Consider the following 24,250-nt stretch of genomic DNA (forward strand, 5'->3'; position numbering starts at 1 on the left):
TGTGTGTGTGTGTGTGAAAATACTGTACAGAGGGGTTACAATTACATGGGCAAGATAATGAGTACCTTTCTTATCAAGCATTGTAGCCTCCTCCTTTGTTTCCCCTTTCCATCCCTTCCCATCTCCCCCCCCCAGGTCTACCCCCCCCCCAAAGTTGTGAAGTTCGTTTTCACTTTTTTTTCTTGAGATAGGTTCTCACTATGTAACCCAGGCTGGCCTCAAACTTATGATCTTGCCTCAGCCTCCTGGGTGCTGAGGTTACAGGTATGTGACATCATGTCTAGCTCCGGTTAGTCCTCTTCCTACTTGTTCTCCTTTCTCTAAAATAGGTGCCCCTCTAAGGACAAACTAATGTGACAAGGACAGAAGTACAAGGGGAAAAAAAGTATTTCTTAGGGAGATCATCTCCAATGTGCTGGTGGCAGAGACAAGAATACAAGCTTAGAATCAAGAATTATTTTTTTACGTTTAACTTATTCTGCTATTCACTTCCCAGATCATTTGTGTAGACTACTTATTTACTCTTGTTCTCAGATTAAACCTGTTGAGAATGAAATACCCTGTGCATATTCCATAGAGGTACTATGTAGGTTTTTTTAACTCTTTAATGTAGGGGGTTTTTCATTTTTTGAGATGGGTCTCACTATGTATACAATTTAGCCCAAACTGGTGATTCTCCTCCCAAACCTGGGATTACAGGTGTGCCTGGCTCTAATGTAAGGCTTTCATGAAAAAGTGAAGTATTATTTATTTATAGATTTATTGCTTACTTATTATTATTTTATTATTTACCATGTTATTTAGACCAAGATGACTGGTTAGCTCAGTTGGTAAGCTAGCAAATGGTGTGACTGAAGGTCAAAGGTTAGTAGGAAGTGTCAGTCCATTCTGTTGGTCACTGGGAATCTGAACCTATTCAGTGATCTTGAGAACAGTGTCTTTGGTTCTAGAAACCAGACGTGAGGGAGTGGCTGGATGCAAAGGGAAAAAGCAGGCCAAAATGAATGTTAACCATCAGACTTGGAGAATGAGTAACATTTGGTTGAAGAGTTTTGTTGGGCATTGGAAGTACCCAACAGGAATGTCCACCTCATTTTCTATGATTCGTGTCCCTAATAGGGTGCCAGAAAAACTGTGCATTCTGATGTCAAGACTGGGAATGCTGACTTAAGCAAAAGCCTAGTAAAAACAGTGCTGTGGCCCATGAGTTAAATAAATAAAAATATATAGAGAGAAAGCTTGTTCTTGAATTTTGGCTTAGTGCAACCTGTTCCACACCACACAGGTGAACAGGCTTAATCCAGTACCAGCACTTTGCTCTCTTTCCCCCTCAGAAGTGAAAGGATTGCAGATCTGCCTATTTAGGGCACACTGATGTGAAGCATAAAAGAGTCTTACAGACTTTCCTGTCCAGGCTGGCTTTGAGCCTCAATCCTTAGATATCAACCTCCTGAATAGCTAGGACAACAGGCGTGAGCCACCCAGTGCCCAGCATTTTTTTTTTTTTTTGAGAAACTGGAATAAATGCTAAGGGGAAGGGGACCTCATTTCAGCTTTGTTGATGTGATAGTTAATAACTATGAAGAAACTTCTCTGAGAGAAAAAGATGACTCAGCAGGTGAGATGTTGCGTTTTTTACAACACAGGAAAAAGTAAGGGCCAATTAACCTGTGGTATGGCCAAACAAAAGAAATAAGTCGTTTGCATTTGAATTACTATGTAATAGCAAACTGCTCAAGAAGGATTTATATTTCAACACGATTTGTACTGAATTTTCTAAGAATAAAGTAACTTCTTATAAATACAGAGTCTGACTTTTAATTTGTCTCGTGATTTTTGTGAAGAAGCTAAAAAAAAAAAATATGCCTTAGGCTTGTGGAAATGTTGACCTCTATCCACACTTCCTGGTACCATTAGTCTGCTATTGAGCATTAATCATTTCTACCATTCTTTGTTTGCTTTTGTATTGGGATGACAATCAACATACTGAAAATATGTTTACCTTTTCAGTATGTAGTTTGTCTAAAGAGGAAGAAGTTAATTCTTCTTGGTTCTGCTGCCTTGGAAATGATGGCATGAATTAGTGTCAGGAGACAGCTTCTGGCTGTCCTGTGACCTGGGTTTCTAATGCCTAAAAGAGACTTGGCACACAGTAGGTTCATTAGTTGCAAGAGTGCTTAAGCAAACTAACTGGCAAACACCCTTGCCAGAGAACTTGCCAGTGGATTGGCTCTTTGGTGCCATTTTTTTTTAAAGTATGTGTGCCAGTACTGGGGCTTGAACTCAGGGCCTAGGTATTGTCCCTTAGCTCTTTTGTTCAGTGCTAGTGCACTACCATGTGATCCACAGCCCCAATTCTGGCTTTTAGCTGTTAATTGAAGGTCAGGGTCTCAGACTGTCCCAGCCTGGCTGGCTTTGAATAAGATGCTCAGATCTCAGCCTCCTTAGTAGCTAGGATTACAGGTGTGAGTTGCAGGAGTCTGGACCAGTGACACTTTATTACGTACAGGACTGTAATCTGGGAATTGGTCTACGTAGGCAGCCCCACTCTCCAGAAACCATTTATCCCATAGGCAAAAACTAGAACAGCCAATAGATGTAAAGTGGTTTTCTCACATTTGTTTCTTTTTAAATTAGTAGTGTCTTGGATGTGACTATGGAGATTTTAATCATTAAAAAAATTAGCTTTAGAATAAGTAAGTTAAAAAAAATAGCTCTGAAGCTGGGCACCAGTGGCTCACATCTGTAATCCTAGCTACTCAGGAGGCTGAGAATTGAGGATATTGGTGCAAAGCCAGTCCATAGAGAAAAATTTCCACTTAACCAGCAGAAAGCCACAGGTAGAGGTATAGCTCAAGTAGTAGAGTGCTGGGCTTGATCAGGAAAAAAAAAAAATCAAGAAATCCAGGCCTGGAAGTGGAGTTGTGGCTCAAGTGGTAGAACACTAGCTTTGCACACAGAGAAGCTCAGGGACAATGCCCAGGCCCTGAGTTCAAGCCCAATGACTGACAATAAAGAACCCCAAAACCAAAAAATAAAGGGCACTGACATGGCTGGGAATGTGGCTTAGTGGTAGCGTGCTTACCTAGCATTCATGAAGCCCTGGGTTAGATTCCTCAGTACCACATAAACAGAAAAATCCAGAAGTAGCTCAAGTGGAAATGATAGAGTGCTAGCTAGCCTTGAGCAGCAGAAACTCAAGGACAATGCCCAGGTCCTGAGTTCAAGCCCCAGGACTGGCAAAAAACAAACTCCAGGCCCTGAGTTCAAGCTAGAGTACCAGCACACACACACACAAAAGATGAGACACATAACAAAAAAAGCCCCTTAGTTCTGCAGTGAATAAGTTCTGCTTATTCAATCCTTTGCTTACCATCCTCTGAAGCTTTCCCACAGTAAAATGCCCTCTTTGCTAGATCCTGGGGCCTGTTAAATTTGGAAAGATCTTGAAAGCAGCTTGCCAAGAGGTTTTGTATGCAAGGGAGAGAAGGTGAATTGGGAAACATTCGGGGTTTGTTTTATTCCAAGCTTAAGTACAGAGGCGCACTTGAAGGGTAAGAGGAGAACTCATTTTAAGAGGCATGGTTGGATGAGTCATTGGGTCTCAGTCAATTGATAGTGACATTGTAACATTATTAAGATAGGGAACAGTAAGACGTGGGCGCACTGGAGAAAGCATGAGTAGATCGGGGATAAGGCTCCCATTTGGCTTCTTGAGGGTAAAGGCACGGACCTCCTTCCACTTCAGAGAGGGAGAAGCAGCTTCATTCCTCTTCAGCTCGGAACATGCCGGGACCCACCAGCGGGTGGCAGTGCGTCCAGGTCCGCTCATTCGGAAACTCGCTTGGAACTCTTAATCTGCTTCTATTCTTTCCAAAAATAAACATGACAGAATTAGCTGGCTGGGCCCCGAACCTAAAGCAAATCCAGCAGGAAAGGGAGTCATCTTTGGTCTCCGTTTACTCTTCCCTTCTATTACGATCACTGCTTTTTACCGGTCTCTAGGTCCGCCTGAGCCCACGCCTCCAGGCAGGGGTCCCGAACCGCTGTGCAATGACTTTCCAACCAGCACCCGGAGCGAGGTAATTATTTCCTCTCCACAGCCAGGGTGGATGAGATCTGACTACAAAATGGCTGAAGTCCCTTTACCTCCGACCCGGTGGAGGCTCAGCAACCTGGAAACGGGATGGAAAGCAAAGCCATCTTAGTTGCTGGAGGTAGAATTAGAGAGCCCGGCCGGACCCGGCCCTTCCCCGGCTCCACCACAAAACGAGACGCGGGGCTCGATGTCTACCGATCCGAAGACACGAACGGAAAGGCAGGGCGAAGAACTGGAGCGCTTCCGAGACCGTGTTCCCTGCCTACAAGGACCTGTGTTTTCTTTCCTCAAACTTGAGTCGCTGTGGAAAGCACCATGCTTTCTCCATTTGGCAAATGAAACCTTTCGTGTTTGCCAAGGCGAAACAGCCTCAAGGCGATATTTACACCGAGAAATCCCGGCTCCAAGTCCCCCCCCCCGCCCCCGTCCCGGCTCCAGGTCCCCCCCCCCCGCCCCCGTCCCGGCTCCAGGTCCCCCCCGCCCCAGTCCCGGCTCCAAGTCCCCCCCCCGCCCCAGTCACGGCTCCAAGTCCCCCCCCCCGCCCCAGTCCCGGCTCCAAGTCGCCCCCCCAGTCCCGACTCCAAGTCCCCCCTCCGTCCCGGCTCCAGGTCCCCCCCCCGGTCCGGGCTCTAAGTCCCCCCCCCGTCCCGGCTCCAAGTCCCCCCCCCAGTCCCGGCTCCAAGTCCCCCCCAGTCCCGGCTCCAAGTCACCCCCCCCCCGTCCCGGCTCCAAGTCCCCCCCCCCGTCCCGGCTCCAAGTCCCCCCCCCCAGTCCCGGCTCCAGGTCACCCCCCAGTCCCGGCTCCAGGTCACCCCCAGTCCCGGCTCCAAGTCCCCCCCCCGTCCCGGCTCCAAGTCCCCCCCCCCGCCCCAGTCCCGGCTCCAAGTCCCCCCCCCAGTCCCGGCTCCAAGTCCCCCCCCCGTCCCGGCTCCAAGTCCCCCCCCCAGCCCTTCCCCCCCCCCCAGTTCCTCAGGCTCCAGGCCTGGAGCCCTGCGGCCCGGGGCGGGGTCAGGCGAGCAGGTGCCCAGGTGAGGCGCCAGCGCCCTAACCCCGTCGGAGTTCTGGGGGGGGGGCGGCACGTCAGACGCCCGGCCCGGAGCTCGCGCCCCGCAGTCCCGTATCCCAGCAGCGCCCCTCGCCCTGCCTTAAGGAACGAGACTCTCCCGGTTTTGGGGGGGTTGGTGCCACTCTCATCGGGAATGGGGGCTCGTTGTGGGAGGTGCAGGTTCACAGCCAGACACCGAAGCGAGCACTCGCGGGCCCCCCGGGGCCCCAGCCCGGCCGCTGGGGGCCTCCGGCCTCCGCCCCCAGAACTACTTTTCCTGGGGCCCTGCAGCTGGGCTGGGCGGAGGCGTCCGCGCGGGGGCGGCGGGGCCGGGGCGGCCCGTGCGAGCGGGCGGCGGGCGCGGGGCGCGGGCGGCGCCGCGGAGGGATCCGGGCGGGGTGAGGCGGCTCCCCGAGTCCGAGGGAGGAGTCCCCCCTCCCCAAAAGGCGTCGGAGGGGAGGGGAGAGCCCGCCCGCTCGCGCGCCCGGGACGCGCCGGGGCCGGGAAGGCAGAACCGGAACCGGAACCCGCGCGCGGGCCCGCAGCGGCCGCCCGCCCCGCCCCTCCCCGCCTCCCCCTCCCCTCCCCCGCCCGCCGGCGCCGCCTCCGCCCTGCGCGCGCGCCCGTGAGGCCCCCGGGACCCGGCGCCGGCCCCGCGCTCGTCGCCGCCCGCCGCTGCCGCTCTCCACGCCGGGCTTCCAGGCCGGACCAGACCGGGCCGGATCGGACCGGGACGTCCCGCTCCCCGCCGAGCCGCCGCCTCCCGGAGCGTCGGGGCGGAGCCGCCGCCGCCGCCGCCGCCGCCCGCGCCGCCTGAGGAAGAGTCCGGGCCCCCGCGGGATGCGGAGCCGCCCGCGGCGCTGAGCGACCCGGTCCTGTCAGCGCGGGCCGCGGGGCCGACCCTGCCCGCCGCGCCCGCCGCGCGGCCCGCAGCCCGGGGGAGGGGGGCGGCCAGGACGACCAGCGGGGCCGCGGGCCCGGCGACATGGGGCGGCGCCAGCCCGGCACGGGACGGCCCGAGACGCGGCCGAGGCTGCGGCCACCCGCCGCCCGCGGCAGCGCCAGATAGAGCCGCGCGGACCCAGGCCCGGCGCCGCGGCTCGGGTCCGGGGGCGGACGCGGTCCCCGCGCGGACCCCGCCGGCCCGGCCCCGGCCCCGCGGACTCGCAGGCTCCCTCCGCCACCGAGGCTTCTTTCTCCCCGGGAGGACTCGGCGCCAGCTCCGGAGCTCTCCTTCCGGCCGACTCTCCGGGTTGTTTTGGGAGGGGGAGATCGCTCGCCCCGCTTCCACCCGCACCCCCTTTTTTTGCCCCCTCCCTTTCCAGTCGGATGTTCTAGATGACCGAATGGAGTTTTGAGCTGGACTTTTGTGTCCCTGCCGGAATTGGGCCTGATCCCAGAGGACTGGGGGTGGGGTGGGGGTGCTGCTGTAAAATGCAAGTTGGATAGGAGGAGGACCTCGCGCCCAGGGCCCCAATGAGTGGCACACAGTCTACTATCACCGACAGGTGGGTACGAAGTCCCCCCTTCCACCCCCCCCTCCCCCCCGCCGGCTGGGTCCTGCCCAGCCTGATCGCCCAGCGACATTGACAGGCCTCAGGAACCGGGGTGCCAAGGCACCTGGTGGGCTTCAGTTTGGAAACTGTGGTTTTGCTGCTGCTGGTGGTGCTTTTTGTTTTTGTTTTTTTTTTTTCCTTCCCAGAAAAGTTGCCCCTGTTTTCAGAGAAGAGATAGGGGAAAAGCACGATTGTGGGGGTGCAGTCTGCAAATGCGAATTAGGGCCAAGTAACTCGACTTGGGGAAGGTCATTTTGGGTGAAGGTCAGTGGCTGAGTTGGTCTTGTGGGTTTCGGGGTGTCAGCGGGCTGCCTCCTGTCCAGCGATAGTTCTCTCTAGAGAACACTGCAGAGATTGCTGTCTGTGAACTTAAGTTTCAGCCTGCTGCTGCTGCTGGGTGCTTTGTGAATTTGATCTCCCCGGTTAAGTGTCGACCTGCACAGTGTCTATTAATTATCTAATAATTTTCCCGAATGTTGACATTACCAGTAAATCACAGGCTCTTGCTGCAGGCAGTCTCCAGGAGCTGAAAGAAATGAGGGGAAATCAGCTTGCTTGCTTTTAATGATGCTATTTTAATATTTTATCCTTCAGAAACACTGGCATTTAGGGGATGGGAGCCGTAAGAATGGTTCAAGCAAGACAGGTGGAAGGTTTTTTTTTTTTGTTTTTTTTTTTGGGTCCGGTCGTGGGGCCTGAACTCTGGGCCTGGGTACTGTCTCTCAGCTCTTCAGCTCAAGGCTAGCACTCTACCACCTGAGCCACAGCGCCACTTCCAGCTTCTTTCTTTTTGCTTATGTGGTGCTGAGGAATCGAACCCAGGGCCTCATGCATGCAAGGCAAGTGCTCTACCTCTGAGCCACCTTCCCAGCCCAACAGGTGGAAGGTTTGATAGTTAGCGGGGCATGGCGATGTTTGTTCATGGGCCTTTGGAGCCCCTCCAGCCTCCACAAGTAGATTCCCTTCCTCTCCTTAATTCGATTGAATAGGTTTAAGTGGCAAAGGGGTAATGGTTTCTATAGCACACTTTATTTCTCAATTTAATCGTGATGCTGTATGTTAGGCCCTAATTTTAGGCAGCTAACATTATTTTAAGTCAACATTCAAACTATTACATCATTAAAAAAAAACAGATAAAATAATTGAATTTCAAGGCCAAAGCCCTTTGAAGAAAAGTCTAGAAGCGCTCCTTTGGAAAGTAGCTTAATTTCCAAATAAGAGAGTTTCACCCAAGTGAAAGACTGTTGATTTTAAAAGGGCCAAATTCCATTATCATAGCATAACAGCTACTTTAGAAGCAGAACTTCCTCTTCCTGTTGATGCTTTCCAGTGTCACATGAGTGTTCACCTAAAATATTCCATTAAATATTTAAACGATTTATGGTCACCCTTTATTTACACACTTTGTGAAATGGCTGTTCATTTCCAGTGAGCTGATTTTTAACTTCTCTGAAGATCTATGTCACATGAGTCATACAGTGCTTTCCTTGTTCCCCTCCCGATCTCTCCTCTTTTTCTGTTCAGGGTCTTTGGCTCCTGATTAGTCACTTTCAAGGGTTTTGCTGGTTGTTCAGTTTGTGCCCTTGAACCTGTAGGCAAGAAATCTTGCCTAGGAACTGATGTGTTGATTTTCATTGAGATGCTTGGATTTACCGTACAGAAGTGAGGGGCACCAGCTCACTCCACACAAAAGTCACTATGTGACTTTTCAGATCTGAATAATGATTTTCTTCAGCTGTGCATTTCAGGGATTTTCTTCTTCTTTCTGTTGGAATAAAATACTTAGATTTGAGTCTTTTTATGGTTTAGCATAAAAATGTGATTATTGAAAACTTGCCCCCCCAAAAGAAAAATGGCTTTGATTTATTCGTATATTTATGCAACAGCAGTAAGTGTACATTATATGAAGTCAGGTATTGTATAGTGGCTTTTAATGCTGGGAAAAAGTAGTTCACATTGGTGAAGGGAATCAGTTTGACTAAATGTTTATAATAATATCTTGTGGGGTAAGGCTGAAAAGATAATTTCTCAGTTGAAACCTCTACCTAGTTACATTAGGCAACTATTCCATTTAAAGCAAGACCACCAAATAAAAAGGCATTAGCTCTTGCAACTGATGGAGAACCTGCTCTTCATCAAGCATTGATTGAAAGATTGAGCAGCAAAATGCACTGGGGATTAATATTTTTGAATTGGTTCAGATGCTGTCTAACTCCTCTCTCTCTCTCTCCCCCCTCTGTCCTCCTCTCCCTCTCCCTTTCCCTCTCTCTCCCCCTCTCTTCCCCATTTCTCCCCCCTCCCTCCACTCCCTCCCCTCTGCCCCTCCCTCCCTCCCTCCCTCCCTCCCTTCCTTCCTTCCTTCCTTCCTTCCCTCCCTCCCTCCCTCCCTCCCTCCCTCCCTCCCTCTCTTCCTTCCTTCCTTCCTTCCTTCCTTCCTTCCTTCCCTCCTCCCGTAATGAAAGTTAAAGAGAAGTCACTTAATTTTGTTGAGATCTGTTTCTTAGGAATTTATTATTGTTATGTTTTCAGTTTTTATTTTTTGGCAGTGATGGAGCTAGCTTGAACTCAGAGCTCCATGTTTGCTAGGCAGGTACTGTACTTGAGCCATGATCCCAAACCCTGGTTTTTATTTTTATGAGGATCATTTTTCTTTAAGCATTTCTTTTCTGTAAAGTAGCTATTTCTCTTTAAGAGTAGCTTGTTCCTGGGGGCTGGGAAGGTGGCTCAGTGGTAGAGCGCTTGCCTTGCATGCCTGAGGCCCTGGGTTTGATTCCTCAGCACCACATAAGCAAAAAGAAAAAAGCCAGAAGTGGCGCTGTGGCTCCAGTGGTAGAGCACTAGCCTTGAGCTGAAGAGCTGAGGGACAGCGCCCAGGCCCAGAGTTCAGGCCCCACGACCGGACCCAAAAAAAAAAAAAAAAAGAGTAGTTGTTCCTGATGTGAGTATATGTTGAGGTGCAATCTGGAAGTACTGGTTTAATATTTCCATACCAGTGTGCCTTAACAGGGTTATGAGTGTTAGGATATAATTTCTAGGATAATTTCTAGCTTCCTCTCAGCCCTCCCTACTCATCTTTCTTCCCATGTGTAACTCCATTTCACAGTAGGTATATTTTTCTGAATGTAAGGCTATTGGCAAATTAATGGTGCCAGAGTAGCTTTTTAGAGATCCTTTCAAGTTTGAAGTACTGTATGTGGTATGGCTTTGTTCTGTAGAGTGCAAAGCCACTAGGCCAGCTGTGTGAACTGGAGTTCTTTCATTGTGGTGCTTCTGACTACAGAGCCTGTCCTCAGTTGAAATCAGACTTAGCTGGTTTTGGGCGTTGTTCTGTTTTGCAGTTTGTGGCAGGCGACACATGGCTGAACAAGATAAGAAGGGTTTTATTCTTGTGTTAGGGACGTGCTGGGGCCGGGATGGAATTCAGCTATGTTTAGGGTCTGATTGGTCACTTTGGTTACTGCGAACTTGGTTACATCCTGTTATTATTTTGCAGTTAAATTAACACATTCATTTGCTCCCTTCTCTTGCCTTAAGCTTGTACTGCTCAGCCTTGATTATTTGATCGTGGTGGTGGTGGTCAACCACCCGCACCTCCTCCTCCTCCTTTTTCTTGATCTAAAACTTACAGTATGTTCACAGTAGTCATACAGCTTTTTAAAAAGTCTTAAGTAGTTTTATGGATACTTTACAGTTTTTTGCTTTGTCACTTCGATGAGACCAGGAGATTAACTTCACTGTCGAGAATGATCACTAGAAAAGTAGTAAAAATGCTGTCCTTAAGTATGCATTGGTTGCATTCAGACCTAAAATAATATCCTAATTGTTTCCAATCCTCCTACATGGCTTCTTCTGTTCCTAGAGTTTAGCTTCTGTGACATTTGGAATTTCTTCTGAGAGGTAGAGAGGAGAGAATGCTCTTCAGCAAACTCAAGTAATTCCACGTTAGCTTCTGTAACAGTTGAGTTTACTGGGGAGGAGGTACAGGCAAGAAAGTTACAGGGGTGTTCATAGAAGAAAATGGGCTTTTACTTTGCCTAGGGTTTCCAGATTTTGCTGTTACGTTGTAGATAAAAGCTTTGGATGTACTGCAGTTTTCTTAGCATTGAACCCAATTTTAATCTTGTTTGACTTAAGCACACTCTTTGAATATGGAAACCTGTAACTTCATATGCAGTTAGCATTTTCATTTCTGGCATTTTTTTCTTCAAATGTTGCCACGTTGCTTTTGGGCAGAAAAGAAGAGTTCATGTCAGTTTGTTTTCAAGGTTGCACGAGTCATCTGCAAGGTGACATTAATTGTAGCATTTTCTTGTAAAGCCATTCAACTGATAAATGCAAAATGAAAATTGGGGACAAGAATCACAGTATAATCTTGCCATTATTTTGCTTTCATCTTTTAAAAAATTGTTCAGTATAAAATCTTAATTCATATAGGTATGCAATAGAGCAGTCACTCGTACAGTTTCACATGATTCAACAGGTAGAGTCCAAAGGAAGTTAGAAAAATGTTCCTATTCAGGGAAATGACAGAGGAAGTGTATTTGAAATCATTGCAAAAAATCATTACCTGGGGATACCACTTACCACTGCTGCTTTCAATTGTTAACACACAGTGTGGGGCACTGAGTGAATGCAGGCTTTTTCTTTTCTTTTTTTTTTTTTAAACAAGTTTGAGTTTTCCACAAAAGTGAACTTGGTGGTAGGTATTTGTGGAACCATAAATGGTGGATTTCCATATTATTCTGTGGAGGATTATCATCGTTGGCAAAGAGTTGTATAAATCTCTAAGTGGTTGTCTCTTCTCAGAGTCATCAAGAAGGGCTAGGAATTGCTTCCCAAATCAGCGTGGGTCACAAAAACAGCAGGATATTTAAATGGTTCTTTTTTGTTGTTGTTGTTGGTCGTGGGGCTTGAACTCTGGGCCTGGGTGCTATCCCTGGGCTCTTCAGCTCAAGGCAAGCACTCTACTGCTTGAGCCACAGAACCACTTCCGGTTTTCTAGTGGTTAATTGGAGATAAGAGTCTCACAGACTTTTCTGCCCGGGCTGGCTTTGAACGGTGATCCTAGATCTCAGCCTCCTGAGTAGCTAGGATTACAGGCGTGAGCCACTGGTGCCCGGCTTAGAAGAGGCATTTCTAATAGTTATCAGGCAATCAAGATGCAAAAAAGTCCCTATATTGCCTCCAGAGAACCATTTAAATGCTGGGCGCTGGTGGCTCACACCTGTCATCCTAGCTACTCAGGAGGCTGAGATCTGAGGATCACGGTTCAAAGCCAGACCCAGCAAGAAAGTCCGTGAAACTCTTATCTCCAATAAACCACCAGAAAACCAGAAGTGGCACTGTAGTGCAAGTGGTAGACGCTAGCCTTGAGCTGAAGAGCTGAGGGACAGCGCTCAGGCCCAGAGTTCAAGCCTCATGACCCACAAAAGAAAAAGAAATGCCTCTTCTAGGACCAGGGGTGTAACTCAGCGGCAGAGGACTTTCTTACCATTTTAGAGGCCCTGGGATCTTCCCTAGTACTGTCAAACACACTTTCTTATCATAGAATTGCTTATGTGACTATGCCACATTTTCAGGAATAGATAGCTTAACTTCATTTGGTCTTAATGTATTAAAACATAGATTAGAAGACATTTTAAAGCTTTGTTTTGAAGACATGTCCCTTTCCCTTTTAATAATTAGGAGTCTTCAAAATAGTACCTTTGAGAATTTTAAATTGGCAAGTATATCTATATGTATATCTATCTATCTATATATATATATTTGCTTCTTTTTGAGTAAATTCCTCCGAAGTGTGTCATGATATCCTTTGATAGGGCAGACCGTGTTTCTGTCATTTTTACACTTTAACACCACTTACAGTTGTCAGGATTACTAAGTCAAGATTATAAAATGGGAGAGGACAAACCCAAGGCTTTTTTTTTTTCTCCCAGTGCTGAGGATGCAGCTCGGCCTCAGGCCCTGAGGCCCATGCTAGGCAAGCACTTTATGCAATATTTTAATCTAGATTTTCTGGCTTTCAAGGCCTCCTGTTTTTATTTTGATTGTTGTCTTTTTATGTATGTTATTTTTCTCTCTTTTGTAATTTTTCAACCTCACCAAGTCCGAGTTGGATTATTTTTTTCCTATGAGATGCTTACCCTAACTTTAAATGAATCTGGAGGATAAAGATACTGTCACTTCCCCTGGAGCCTGAACAACAAGCCTGATGGGTCTTGTAATCAGGAAGCTTTTCCTGGTCTTTACCTCAGACTTTTCTTTTCAGTTGTCCTGTTTTGTGTACTTGCTGGACCAAGCTCATTGTAATGCTGTCCTCCCAGTTTTTGCTTCTATGACTCTAAATAGCTCAGATGGTTATCCACCACTGCTCCATTCCTCTTTTACTTTTTGCTTAGTCAAGTTGTTATGGTTTCTGTTGCCCCATGATCGAACTATCAACATCCTGCTTAATATTTTCCTAGCTTTCTTCCAAGTTGCTCTCAATACAGCAGTTGATAATTGTGTATTCTATCTGGACTCATTTTATTTTATTTTTTTGCTGGTCATGGGGCCTGAACTCTGGTCTGGGCACTGTCCCTCAGCTCTTCAGCTCAAGGCTAGTGCTCTACCACTGGAGCCACAGCGCCACTTCTGGCTTTTTCTGTTTATGTGGTGCTGAGGAATCGAACCCAGGGCCTCAGGCTTGCAAGGCATGCACTCTACCACTGAGCTACCTTCCCAACCCCTGGACTCATTTTAGAGAAACAAGTTCAAACTTTAGTTTTCCTGTGATTCAGATTATAGGTAGCAAGAGCCTCCCAACTTAAATTCATTCTTATTTATTTATTTTGAAGTGCTGGGGATCAAATCCAGGGCCTTACACATGTTAGCCAAGTTACCACTGAGTCTGTCCCTGGCTCCACTTTTATTTTACATAGTTTTTAGAGTGGATGTTGAATGTAACAGTTACATGACACAAGCATTGTGTCAGCATAAATACCAAATCAACTAATGAAATAATTTCTTAAGTTATGAAGGCCTTCTTTTTTTTTTTTTGGGTCCGGTCGTGGGGCCTGAACTCTTGGCCTGGGCGCTGTCCCTCAGCTCTTCAGCTCAAGGCTAGCGCTCTGCCACTTGAGCCACAGCGCCACTTCCGGCTTTTTTCTTTTTGCTTATGTGGTGCTGAGGAGTCGAACCCAGGGCCTCAGGCATGCAAGGCAAGCGCTCTACCACTGAGCCACCTTCCCAGCCCCTATGGAGGCTTTCTTATAAAGTTTTTTTCACAGTAATGCCTGAGTATGATAAATATTTCAGTTATGTGGCCAGAAGATAAAACACAAATCCAAAATGTCAGGAGCTTTTACTGATTAAAAATCAGAAGGGAAGACAAAATAAATTAAGTGAAGATAAGTGATTGTAGCTGTAAGGTAAAATATCTGTTGCAATATGTTGTGATCCATGCTTTTTTCCCTCTGGTGGTTTTTCAGTGTGTGTTACCTTAAATTATATGTCATCTTTCTTTTCGTTCGTCTCCTGCTATGTCTTTATAGTAGTGTAAAGAAATAGACCTGTTTTGCTTAGTAAAATGAACTATTGTTAAAATTGAAAAACTGTCTTACTTTCTTGCTGTTGTATGTGTAAAACTTGTTACTAATGATAAGAGGTAGTAAGAAAGTATTATTTAAATGATTATAAAATACAATTAGAGAGCTTTTTAATTAACCTTTTTCTTTGAAACTTTTTAGTTTAAAAGTATGTAAGTAGATTTCACTGTTCCTTTGGTATTTCACCAGTAATTTTAGAATTTTGGAAGCATGCCCATTTGAAAGCATTTTACTTTTTCCACTTAGAATGCTGGAATATCAAGATAGCCATATATGAAAGGTGTTTATAAAATAGTGAAGCTGATGGCTAGAATAATTTTTAGAGTTTTAATTCTGCGAAGGTTTACATGATTGTGCCGAAGGTCAGACACTTTGTCCAAATTGCATAAGCATGTATTGTTGACTTTTAGTGAAAGAAGAAATACACTAAGTTTATTTTATTGAATTAGCATGCACCAGGGCAGCTGACAGTTTAAATTCATACCAAAAACAGGATCTTTCACTAATTCAAATGCTGACTCCTATGTTGTTGTTGTTGTTGTTGTTTTTCCCATAAATCATAGTCATGTGTCAGGCTTGAGTGGCCTCCCAGTGTTTAGAGACAAGCAAATATAATGACCCGTGAAAAAATGTTTCCCTTCTTGGGACTGTGAACAGCAATTCACATGGAAATCAGAAACCTGTAAGAGGTTGGGATGGTGGCGCATACCTGTAATCCTTTCACTTGGGAGGTGGATGGAGAAGGATCTTGAGTTTGAAATTAGACTGGGCTACCTAGAGTGACCCTATCTCAAAAAAAAAAAGTCTAAGGAAACCCAGTTTAGTTAGTGCTTGCAATTAGTTACTTGTCATACTTTTTTCTTATGACGTTATAAAAGCATATTGTAGTCATTTAAGGATAACTTGTAAAACTACAGTTTTGGTTAAATATTTTAAGTGCTGAGTTTTAGTTAATGTACTCAAAGAATTTCATAGGTATGGAGTAGATTCAGGAAATGTAGATTATTATACTCAAATCTCAGACCTGATTAAAATCTTAAGGAATTTATGTCTAAAAGTGATCACATAATACAGAAAGTGGCCATATGTTGTTGTCTTGACTCATAATATATCCCCCAAATACACTTGAATGAATACACATAGGAAATCTGTGAAGGTGTTTAACCACGTTCTCTCATAGATGCTGGCTGGTGATCTGTCTGGGTTGTGGTTTGCCCAGTATACTCTCTGTGGTTTACTCAGAGGAAGTGGTTCTTGTGGGTGAAGGTCTGATCTTTTTGGAGATTGGTGGTAGCATATGCACTGTCAGCTTATTTCCTGTTTTATTGGCTGTTTGGGTGAGACTTTTCTCAGGGTAAATACTAAAAGGCTACTTAAATGTTTTACAGCAGCAGGATAGATAGTTACAGTGCTGTCTAATGTCCACCTCTCAGGTAGGAGAGGGTTAAGTTAATGTTTGTAGATTGCTTTGAGATCCTAGGATGAAAAGTACAAATATATTCCTTGGAGATTATTGCTGTGTTCAGATACTGTTTAGCTGAAGCAAAAGCATGTTTATGTGATCAAGTGCTATTCTACTGAACTTGATTTCTGCAACCATTAAAATATTATTTAATCACTACAAGAGTCAAAGTTAGATTTTTTTTTTTTACTTTGTCCTCTTCTAATTCTTTATTTAAATTATTCTCTTTCAGTAAATTAGTAGTAGATGCTCTGTCTGTTGTACTGGTAAAGACCTGTTCACAAATGCACTACTTAGAGCTTCTTCATCTATTTAACTGGAATACTAAAATAATGAATAGAGACTCCCTTTTTTTTTTTTTTCCAGTCGTGGGCCTTGAACTCTGGGCCTGGGCACATCCCTCAGCTCTTCAGCTCAAGATGAGTGCTCTACCACTTGAGCCACAGCAGCACTTTGGGTTTTCTGAGTGGTTTATTAGTGATAAGGGTCTCACGGATTTTCTTCCCCTGGCTGGGGGAGCCATGATCCTCAGATCTCAGCCTCCTGAGTAGCTAGGATTACAGGCGTGAGCCACCAGTGCCCAGCTGAAACTGCCTTTTGTGATCAATAGCTGTACTATGCATAAGCAAGCCCGTCTATTTTTGATAAAACCCAAAAATGAGCAAACTAATAGAATTGCACATTTATTACTTGACATTAAAAAAAGCAACTGAATATTTTGATGGTAGAGTGATAGTTTTTGGTAGTGTTTAAATTTAAGTTGTCAGCCAATTTTTGCTTTGTTATATTTTATTGTTTAATTTGGAAAGGATAAAGAAAAAAAAGTGGCCCAAATGATCCAACTACCCTAATGTTGTCCAGATGAAACACCCATGCACACACACACACACACTTTATTTTACTCTTTTTTTTTTTTTTGTCGGTTGTGGGGCCTGAACTCTGGGCCTGGGCGCTGTCCCTCAGCTCTTCAGCTCAAGGCTAGCACTCTACCACTTGAGCCACAACATCACTTCCTGCTTTTTTTCTGCTTATGTAGTGCTGAGGAATTGAACCCAGGGCCTCATGCATGCAAGGCAAGCACTCTACCACTGAGCCACCTTCCCAGCCCTATTTTACTCTGTTTTTAGATCTTTAAGTAGTTCTACAAAGGAAGAGACATTTAACAAAGCAGTCTGAATATAATGGAGCTTGGTCACTCACACACTTTAAACCATACTAATGTTATAAAAAGGCTCTGATCTTACCCCTGTCCATACAGAGTCACCATTTGTTGGACATTCTTCTGAGAGATACCCATAGTTAAACTATTTTGGATTAGCCAGGTATCTGTGGCTCATGCCTATAATCCTATATTCGCAGGAGGCTGAGATCTGAGGATCATGGTTGGAAGTCAGTTCAGGCAGAAAATCTTAGACTCTTTATCTCCAGCTAACTAACAAATAGCCAGAAGTGGAAGTGTGGCTCAAGTGATAGAGCACCAGCCTTTAATGAAAAAGCTAAGCAGGGGGCTTGGAGTGTGACTTTAGAGGCAGAGTGCTTGCCTGGCATACACAAAGCCCTGGGTTTGATTCCTCAGTACCACATAAACAGAAAAAGCCGTAAGTGACTCTGTGGGTCAAATGGTAGAGTGCCAGTCTTGAGCAGAAGGAGCTCAGGGACAACATGTAGGCTCCAAGTTCAAGCCCCAGGACTGGCAAGAAAAAAGAGAATTAAAAAAAAAGCTAAGCAGGAACCTGAGACCCTGAGTTCAACTCCTAGTAACAGTACAATTTTATTTACTCAAACTCCTCCCTTTTTTCCTCCCTCCTTTTCTTCTCCTTCCCTCTTTCTTTCCCTTCTTCTCTTCTCTTTTTCTTTTTTTTTTTTCTTTTATTGCCTGTCCTGGAGCTTGAACTTTGGGCTTAGGTGCTGTTCCCAAGCTCCTTTTTGCTCAAAGCCAGCACTTTACCACTTTAACTATAGCCACTTCCAGATTTTTCTGTAATTAATTGGAGATAAGAGTCTCATGGACTTTCCTGCCTGCGGTGGCTTCGAACTGCGATCCTCAGATCTCAGCCTCCTGAGCAGCCAGGATTACAGGTGTGAGCCACCAGTGCCTGGTCTCTTTTTCTTTTTTTGGAAAAGGGCATAGACTATAACCCAGGCTGGCCTCAAACTCTTAAGTCTTCTCCCTTCACCTCTGAAGTACTGGGATTACTTGCTTATACCCGTACTCTGATTCTTCAAAACATTGAAATATATACTGGCCTATTTATTTATTTATTTTTGCATCTACTCTGTAGTAGGTATATCTGTCAGGTTTTGCTCTTTATACTGGCATAGCAACACCACCTTTGAATTTCAGTGTTAGCTCCTGATTGGCTATACCATTGCTTCCTGTGTCTTACACTGGAATCCCGGCTAAGGAAGCATCTGCTGTCTGGTGTATGTCACTATTGTGGCCAAAGGAAAAGGCAAGAAAACGGATGCAAACATAGGCTGACCCTTAAAGCTTTCAGTCAGTCATAGTGCACACCACAGTGGCTTGGAGGACATTGGCCAGACCTAATCATGTGGCCTTTGTCAGTGGGATAGAATATACCCCTTCCCCCACTGCAGGTGACGATAACATGTAAGTCTGTATAATCCTTTTCAGGAAGCAAAGTAGAGGTTGAATAATTAGGAACAAAAGTATCTAGTCGACTACAGGTGATGCTTAATGAATGTTTTTCATATGGATTGTTTTGAGTCTGTGAAAGTTCTGCTTTTTTAAATGAGAAATTTCAGATCCACAGAATAGTAGAGATCAGTATGTTGAACTTCTGTGTTCTTCTCATTAGCATCAGTGTGATCCATGTATTATGGGCAGTCTGGGTTCATGTTTCCTTCCCTTGCCTCCTTATTTACTTACTTTGAAGCAGTTTCTGGATGTCCTGATTTTTTATCCATGTTTATTTTCCTAAGTTATGGCAACTTTGTCTGAAATGATAACTTAAGTAAGTTCTCACTGTCTACGTAGATTGAGATAACAGTACTGTGAACTGACAAGCATGGAGTAGGAGAGGATGTTCATGGAGTATATTTAGAATTTGATAGCCAGGATTTGTTTTGATTTCATTTCCAGTATTTCTGGAGGAGGCTTGCAACAGAATGTCATCCACCTTTCCAGCCTCTCCTCTAATCCACTTTAGTGTGTGTCTTATGTGTGTGTAGCAGAAGCAGGTAATTAACCTCTGGAAAAAATAACATTGCAACAGATTTGATTTGTAGGAGGGTTCATTTCTCACTGAGCTTCTGTTGGAATCCTGCCAATTGAAAGGAATCCCAGCTTTTAATGGCTCCCAAGTCTTCTGGGAGCTTGAGGTTAGCAATGTCATTTTCTCTGGAGAAGAAATTCAGAATCACTTGTAAAAATCCTCTGTTCACCTATACTGTTTGTTGTGCAGAGAAAGGATCTACATGTCTTTAAAGCCATCCCCGTGATGATATGAAAGTAAATGAATCTATCTGGTTTTAGCTTAGAAATCACTAAAGCCAACTCAGCTGCTCAGGTTAATTAAACTGAGGGCCTTGAAGCCTCCATAACAGCTCAAGATGCTAGTATAATCAGTAAGAGGCATGTTATGAATGTAGGATGGTCTCTCTCTCTCTTTTTTTTTTGGGGGGGGGGTGTCCGGTCATGGGGCTTGAACTCTGGGCCTGGGCGCTGTCCCTCAGCTCTTCAGCTCAAGGCTAGCACTCTACCACTTGAGCCACAGCGCCACTTCTGGCTTTTTTCTTTTTTGCTTATGTGGTGCTGAGGAATTGAACCCAGGGCCTCATGCATGCAAGGCAAGCACTCTATCACTGAGCCACCTTCCCAGCCCAACCTTTTTTTTTTTTTTTAAGCAGTCATGGGGCCTGAACTCTAGGCCTCGGCACTGTCCCTCAGCTCTTCAGCTCAAGGTTAGCACTTTACTACTTGAACGACAGCACCACTTCCGGCATTTTCTGCTTATATGGTGCTGAGGAATTGAACCCAGGGCATGAGGCAAGGCAAGGCAAGCAAGGCAAGCACTCTACCACTGAGCCACCTTCCCAGCCCAGGATGGTCTTTTTCTGTACCAGGTCTGGGGCTTGAACTCAGGGTCTGGGCACTGTCTCTGAGCTTTTTGGGTCAAGGTTCACACTGTCCCACTTGAGTCACAGCTCCACTTCCTGCTTTTGTCTGGTTAGTTGGAGATAATAGTCTTTTGGATTTGTCTGCCCTAGCTGATTTCAAATCAAAATGATCAGATCTTAGCCTCCTGAGCTGCCAGGATCATAGGTTTGAGCTACTGTCGCCCAGCTAGGATCATCCTTTCGGGGAATAGTGGGACATAAATTCTTTATAGAATATATGTTCTTTATGGTGAGGTAGAAAAGAGTTTACAGTTGAGTGAATTCTTATATATAACAGGGTGAAAGTATAATACCACTGTCAATTTTATTTATTTTATTGGCTTCTGATCACTGTAAATAGAGACAATTAATCTTTATAAATATCCAAATAATTTTAATTTTCTCTAATTAAATTATATTGCTAACCTCACTTCAGAGTACTTTCATAAAAACTACAAGTTAAAGGGCTGGGAAGGTGGCTCAGTGGTAGAGTGCTTGCCTTGCATGCATGAGGCCCTGGGTTCGATTCCTCAGCACCACATAAGCAAAAAGAAAAAAGCCGGAAGTGGCGCTGTAGCTCAAGTGGTAGAGTGCTGGCCTTGAGCTGAAGAGCTGAGGGAGAGTTCAGGCCCCACGACCGGACCCAAAAAAAAAAAAAACAAAACTACAAGTTAAAAATGGCTTTCATTGGTGTAAGTAAAATTAAATTCATTTTTGTCTTTCTATTTAATTACTTCTGGATTTGGTTCCTTGGGACAGTAGTTGATTTTAAATATAAATAAGTAAATTTTCCCAATGGAGAACAAATCTATAACTTCCATTGTTAACATGTCTATTGTTGTATCACAATTAAATGCATTGGTTTTCAGAGATAATTGTTTGTTAGTACCTTTATAGTACTTGGATTGCATTTTAGTTGGATTTACCTTGTACGTTGCCAGCTTGGATAAGACTTGTGGTTTTTTGCTAACTGTATTTACCCAGAAATCCTATGTGATTAGAATTCTTGAGGCTGTATTTAGGGGTAATTTGGGTGTGTTGCCTAGATGTGATTAGCAAAGAAAGAAACTCCTTACCATGGTATTGTAACTGAACAGGATACAGAGTACAGTTCTGCTTCTAAAAATAGGAATTAAGTCAGGTATTACATGGATGGATATTTGTAATTGTATTTTTTACCCTGCTGGTAGGTTTTTTTCTCTTTGAAACTGTATTCTGTCAGAGATAGCTGACTCTTACATAGATAGGGCTGGGGTGTGTGTCTCAAGTGGTAAGAGCACCTGTCTAGTAAGGGAGAAGCCAACTTTAACCCTAGTACTGCCAAAAAAACAACCAAAAAGTAACTTTTAAAAGAAAAGATATTTCAGCCCTGAATTTAATGTGCATGCATGTGTGCAGTGTTGGTGTTTGTGTGCTTATGTGTGTTTGTATGCTTGTGTATGTATGTGTGTGTTTTACCCATGTATATAATAATAAGTGGAAGGAACTGAGGATGATATTGAGAGGAGTTTGGATTTTGGGTGTATTTTATTACTAGCAGGGAGATCTTAGGCAAATTTACTTTTCTCAACAGCAGTTTAATTTTCTTTCTTTTTTTTTTTTTGAGATACATATGTTTATTTCTACCTTGTTATTTTAGGCTTTCTATTTTCCTCCTTTTTTTTCTTTTCTTTTTTTTTTTGTGAAAATATTGTACAGAGGGGTTACAATTACATGGGCAAGATAATGAGTACATTTCTTATTAAGCATTGTAGCCTCCTCCTTTGTTTCCCCTTCCCATCCTATCCTCTCCCCCCCAAACCTCCCCCCCCACCAAGTGACTTGTACGTCTCATTGTTGCAATGGGTCCACCTGTATCCCTATTTAAAAGATTTGCTTTTTCCCTTCCCTTCCACAAATTATAACAACATCAAATACAGTGAAAGCAGGGGGAGGGACATACAAAGCAACAAAGAAATAATCTTATAAATGTGTTAGAAACAATCGCATGACAGAAAAAAAACATTTGAATACATATCTTAGGGTTCATTTCCCTAACATCAACTTATCTGACCTTTTCTGCTTGACTCAGACATATACTAGTTATTGCAAATAAGGGAAACCATGGGACCTATGTTTCTTTGGGCCTGGCTTACTTCACTTAATATAAATTTTTCCAAGCCTTTCCATTTCCTAACAAATGGGGCAATGTCATTCTTTCTGATGGAGGCATAGAATTCCATTGTGTATATATACCACATTTTCTTGATCCATTCATCTACTGAGGGGCATCTGGGTTGGTTCTATATCTTAGTTATGGTAAATAAGGAGCAGTTTAATTTTCTTGTCAGTAAAAATGAGAGTAATGTTTACTTGGAAGATTTGTTGTGAAGTTTAAATGAGAATGTATTTATGGACCTAGCACATAGTAAAAGGTCAGTAGATTATATAGCTGGTGGTGTTTAAACCTCAGACATTAGCTGTTGTTCTAAACCCTATAAACTTGTTTTTTTTTTCCCTTACTGAGATAACTCCTTTTATATTTAAAATTATACGTTTTAGAATTAGGATGTATTTACAAATGGATAGATTTTTTTTTTTTTTTTTTTTTATAAAGAGGTTGCAGTTAAGACAGGTTAAGGGCTGGGAAGGTGGCTCAGTGGTAGAGTGCTTGCCTTGCATGCATGAGGCCCTGGGTTCGATTCCTTAGCACCACATAAGCAAAAAAAGAAAGCTGGAAGTGGCGCCGTGGCTCAAGTGGTAGAGCGCTAGCCTTGAGCTGAAGAGCTGAGGGACAGCGCCCAGGCCCAGAGTTCAAGCCCCATGACCGGACCCCCCCCTCCTCCAAAAAAAATAATAAAGAGAGGTTAAGAGTGCATTTCTTTTTGGACAGCGAAATGTTAAAAGACTAATTTCAATTCAGACTGTAAAATGGTATAAGATCTCAATAAAATACATAGATAAGATGTATAAGATGAGCAGCCACTTTTTTTTTTCTCAAGCCTGGGCTGGCTGGGTGCTCAGGTTGGCCTCAAACTTAACATCCTCCGGTCTTAGCCTCCTAGGTGCTGGGACTATAGGTGTGGGCCATCCCACTGTGCTCAGCAGTGAACTTTTAAATCTGTGGTTGATCCCTTAGAATCTGTGTTGTTCTGTGTTTATCAACATTAGTTCATTTGTTTATTCATTTATTCAGTATTTTTTTTTTATGCTCATGGGGCTTGAACTCAGGGCCCTGAGCTCTTTTTGTTTAAGGCTAGTGCTCTGCCACTTTGATCCGCATGATCTGCAGCTATACTTCTGGTTTTCTGTTGGTTAATTGAGATAAGAGTCTCGTGGACTTTCCTGTCCTGATTTTGAAGAACCATCTTCAGATCTCAGGCTCCTGAATAGCTAGGATTACAGACATGAAACACCAGCACCTGGCATCAGTAAATGTTGAATGCCTACTCTGCGTAGGTCATTGTTATGGAAGGTGTTTTTTTTTTTTTTTTGTCAGTCGTGGGGCTTGAACTCAAGGCCTGGGCGCTGTCCCTGAGCTCTTCAGCTCGAGGCTAACACTCTACCATTTGAGCCACAGTACCACTTCCAGTCTTTTCTGTTTATGTGGTGCTGAGGAATCCAACCCAGGACCTCATGCATGTGAGGCAAGTATTGTACCACTGAGTCACCTTCCCAGCCCCTGGAAAGTTTATTTTAAGGTCTTGTTATATCTGTAAATTAAGAACTTTATTTGCAAGCATGTCATTTATGGGTTGGTGCTGAATATTAAGGCTCTAGAAGTCATTTTTATATTTGGGAAGCCGTGGTCTGAAATTATAACTGACTAATCATGATTTTATGTTCCAGATTAGAAACTTAATACATTTACTTCCTATCACATACTGTCCTTTTATTTTCCTTTTAAGTTATTTTAAGTTTCATTGCATTTTAGTAAGCTACCTAAACTGAAATGGAACTAGAATGGTGTTGGTGTAGTGGAATTAGGACTTCATGGCTTTTTGGTAGCAGAAATCACCACTGTATGAATTAGATTTTGTTGCATTCACTTTTTGGAAGGAGAATCTCATTGACTCTTTGAAAGCAGTTTTTTTAAGCCTTTATATTGTGCATTCGGTGAATATGTAAATATGGCAATAATTTGGTCAGTAAAGGCACAGTGGTTTGATTAGTAAGATAATGTTTAAATCATGATGACCTATTCCTCTATTCAATTAAAGGCAGCAAGATGTGAGTGAAAATGAACATTTACTAATAGATAAATGTGGTCTCAGCTGTAGAAAAGAACCTTCTATTTATTAAGTACATAATACATAGTGGGCCCTGTCCTAGCTCCTTCTATGCTTTGTCTTTTTTAATCTTCTCAACAAAGCAAGTAAATATTTTTCCCATTAAGAAAAGGGG

At 44.3% G+C, this 24,250-nt stretch overlaps 1 protein-coding gene across 3 annotated transcripts in view; it reads left to right on the forward strand.

Moving 5' to 3' along the window:
- The first annotated feature begins 6,381 nt into the window (after positions 1–6,381).
- Arhgef12 (Rho guanine nucleotide exchange factor 12) overlaps positions 6,382–24,250 on the forward strand; it is a 116,914-nt gene continuing 99,045 nt past the window's right edge. For all 3 annotated transcript variants that reach the window (XM_042683013.1, XM_042683015.1, XM_042683014.1), the window contains exon 1: positions 6,382–6,652. In XM_042683013.1, the coding sequence (XP_042538947.1) occupies positions 6,621–6,652 (32 nt within the window). In that variant the 5' untranslated portion in view covers positions 6,382–6,620. The remainder of the gene's footprint in view (positions 6,653–24,250) is intronic.

This window comes from Dipodomys spectabilis, unplaced genomic scaffold, assembly GCF_019054845.1.
Source record: "Dipodomys spectabilis isolate Male_0828 unplaced genomic scaffold, ASM1905484v1 ptg000076l, whole genome shotgun sequence".
Classification (NCBI taxonomy): domain Eukaryota; kingdom Metazoa; phylum Chordata; class Mammalia; order Rodentia; family Heteromyidae; genus Dipodomys; species Dipodomys spectabilis.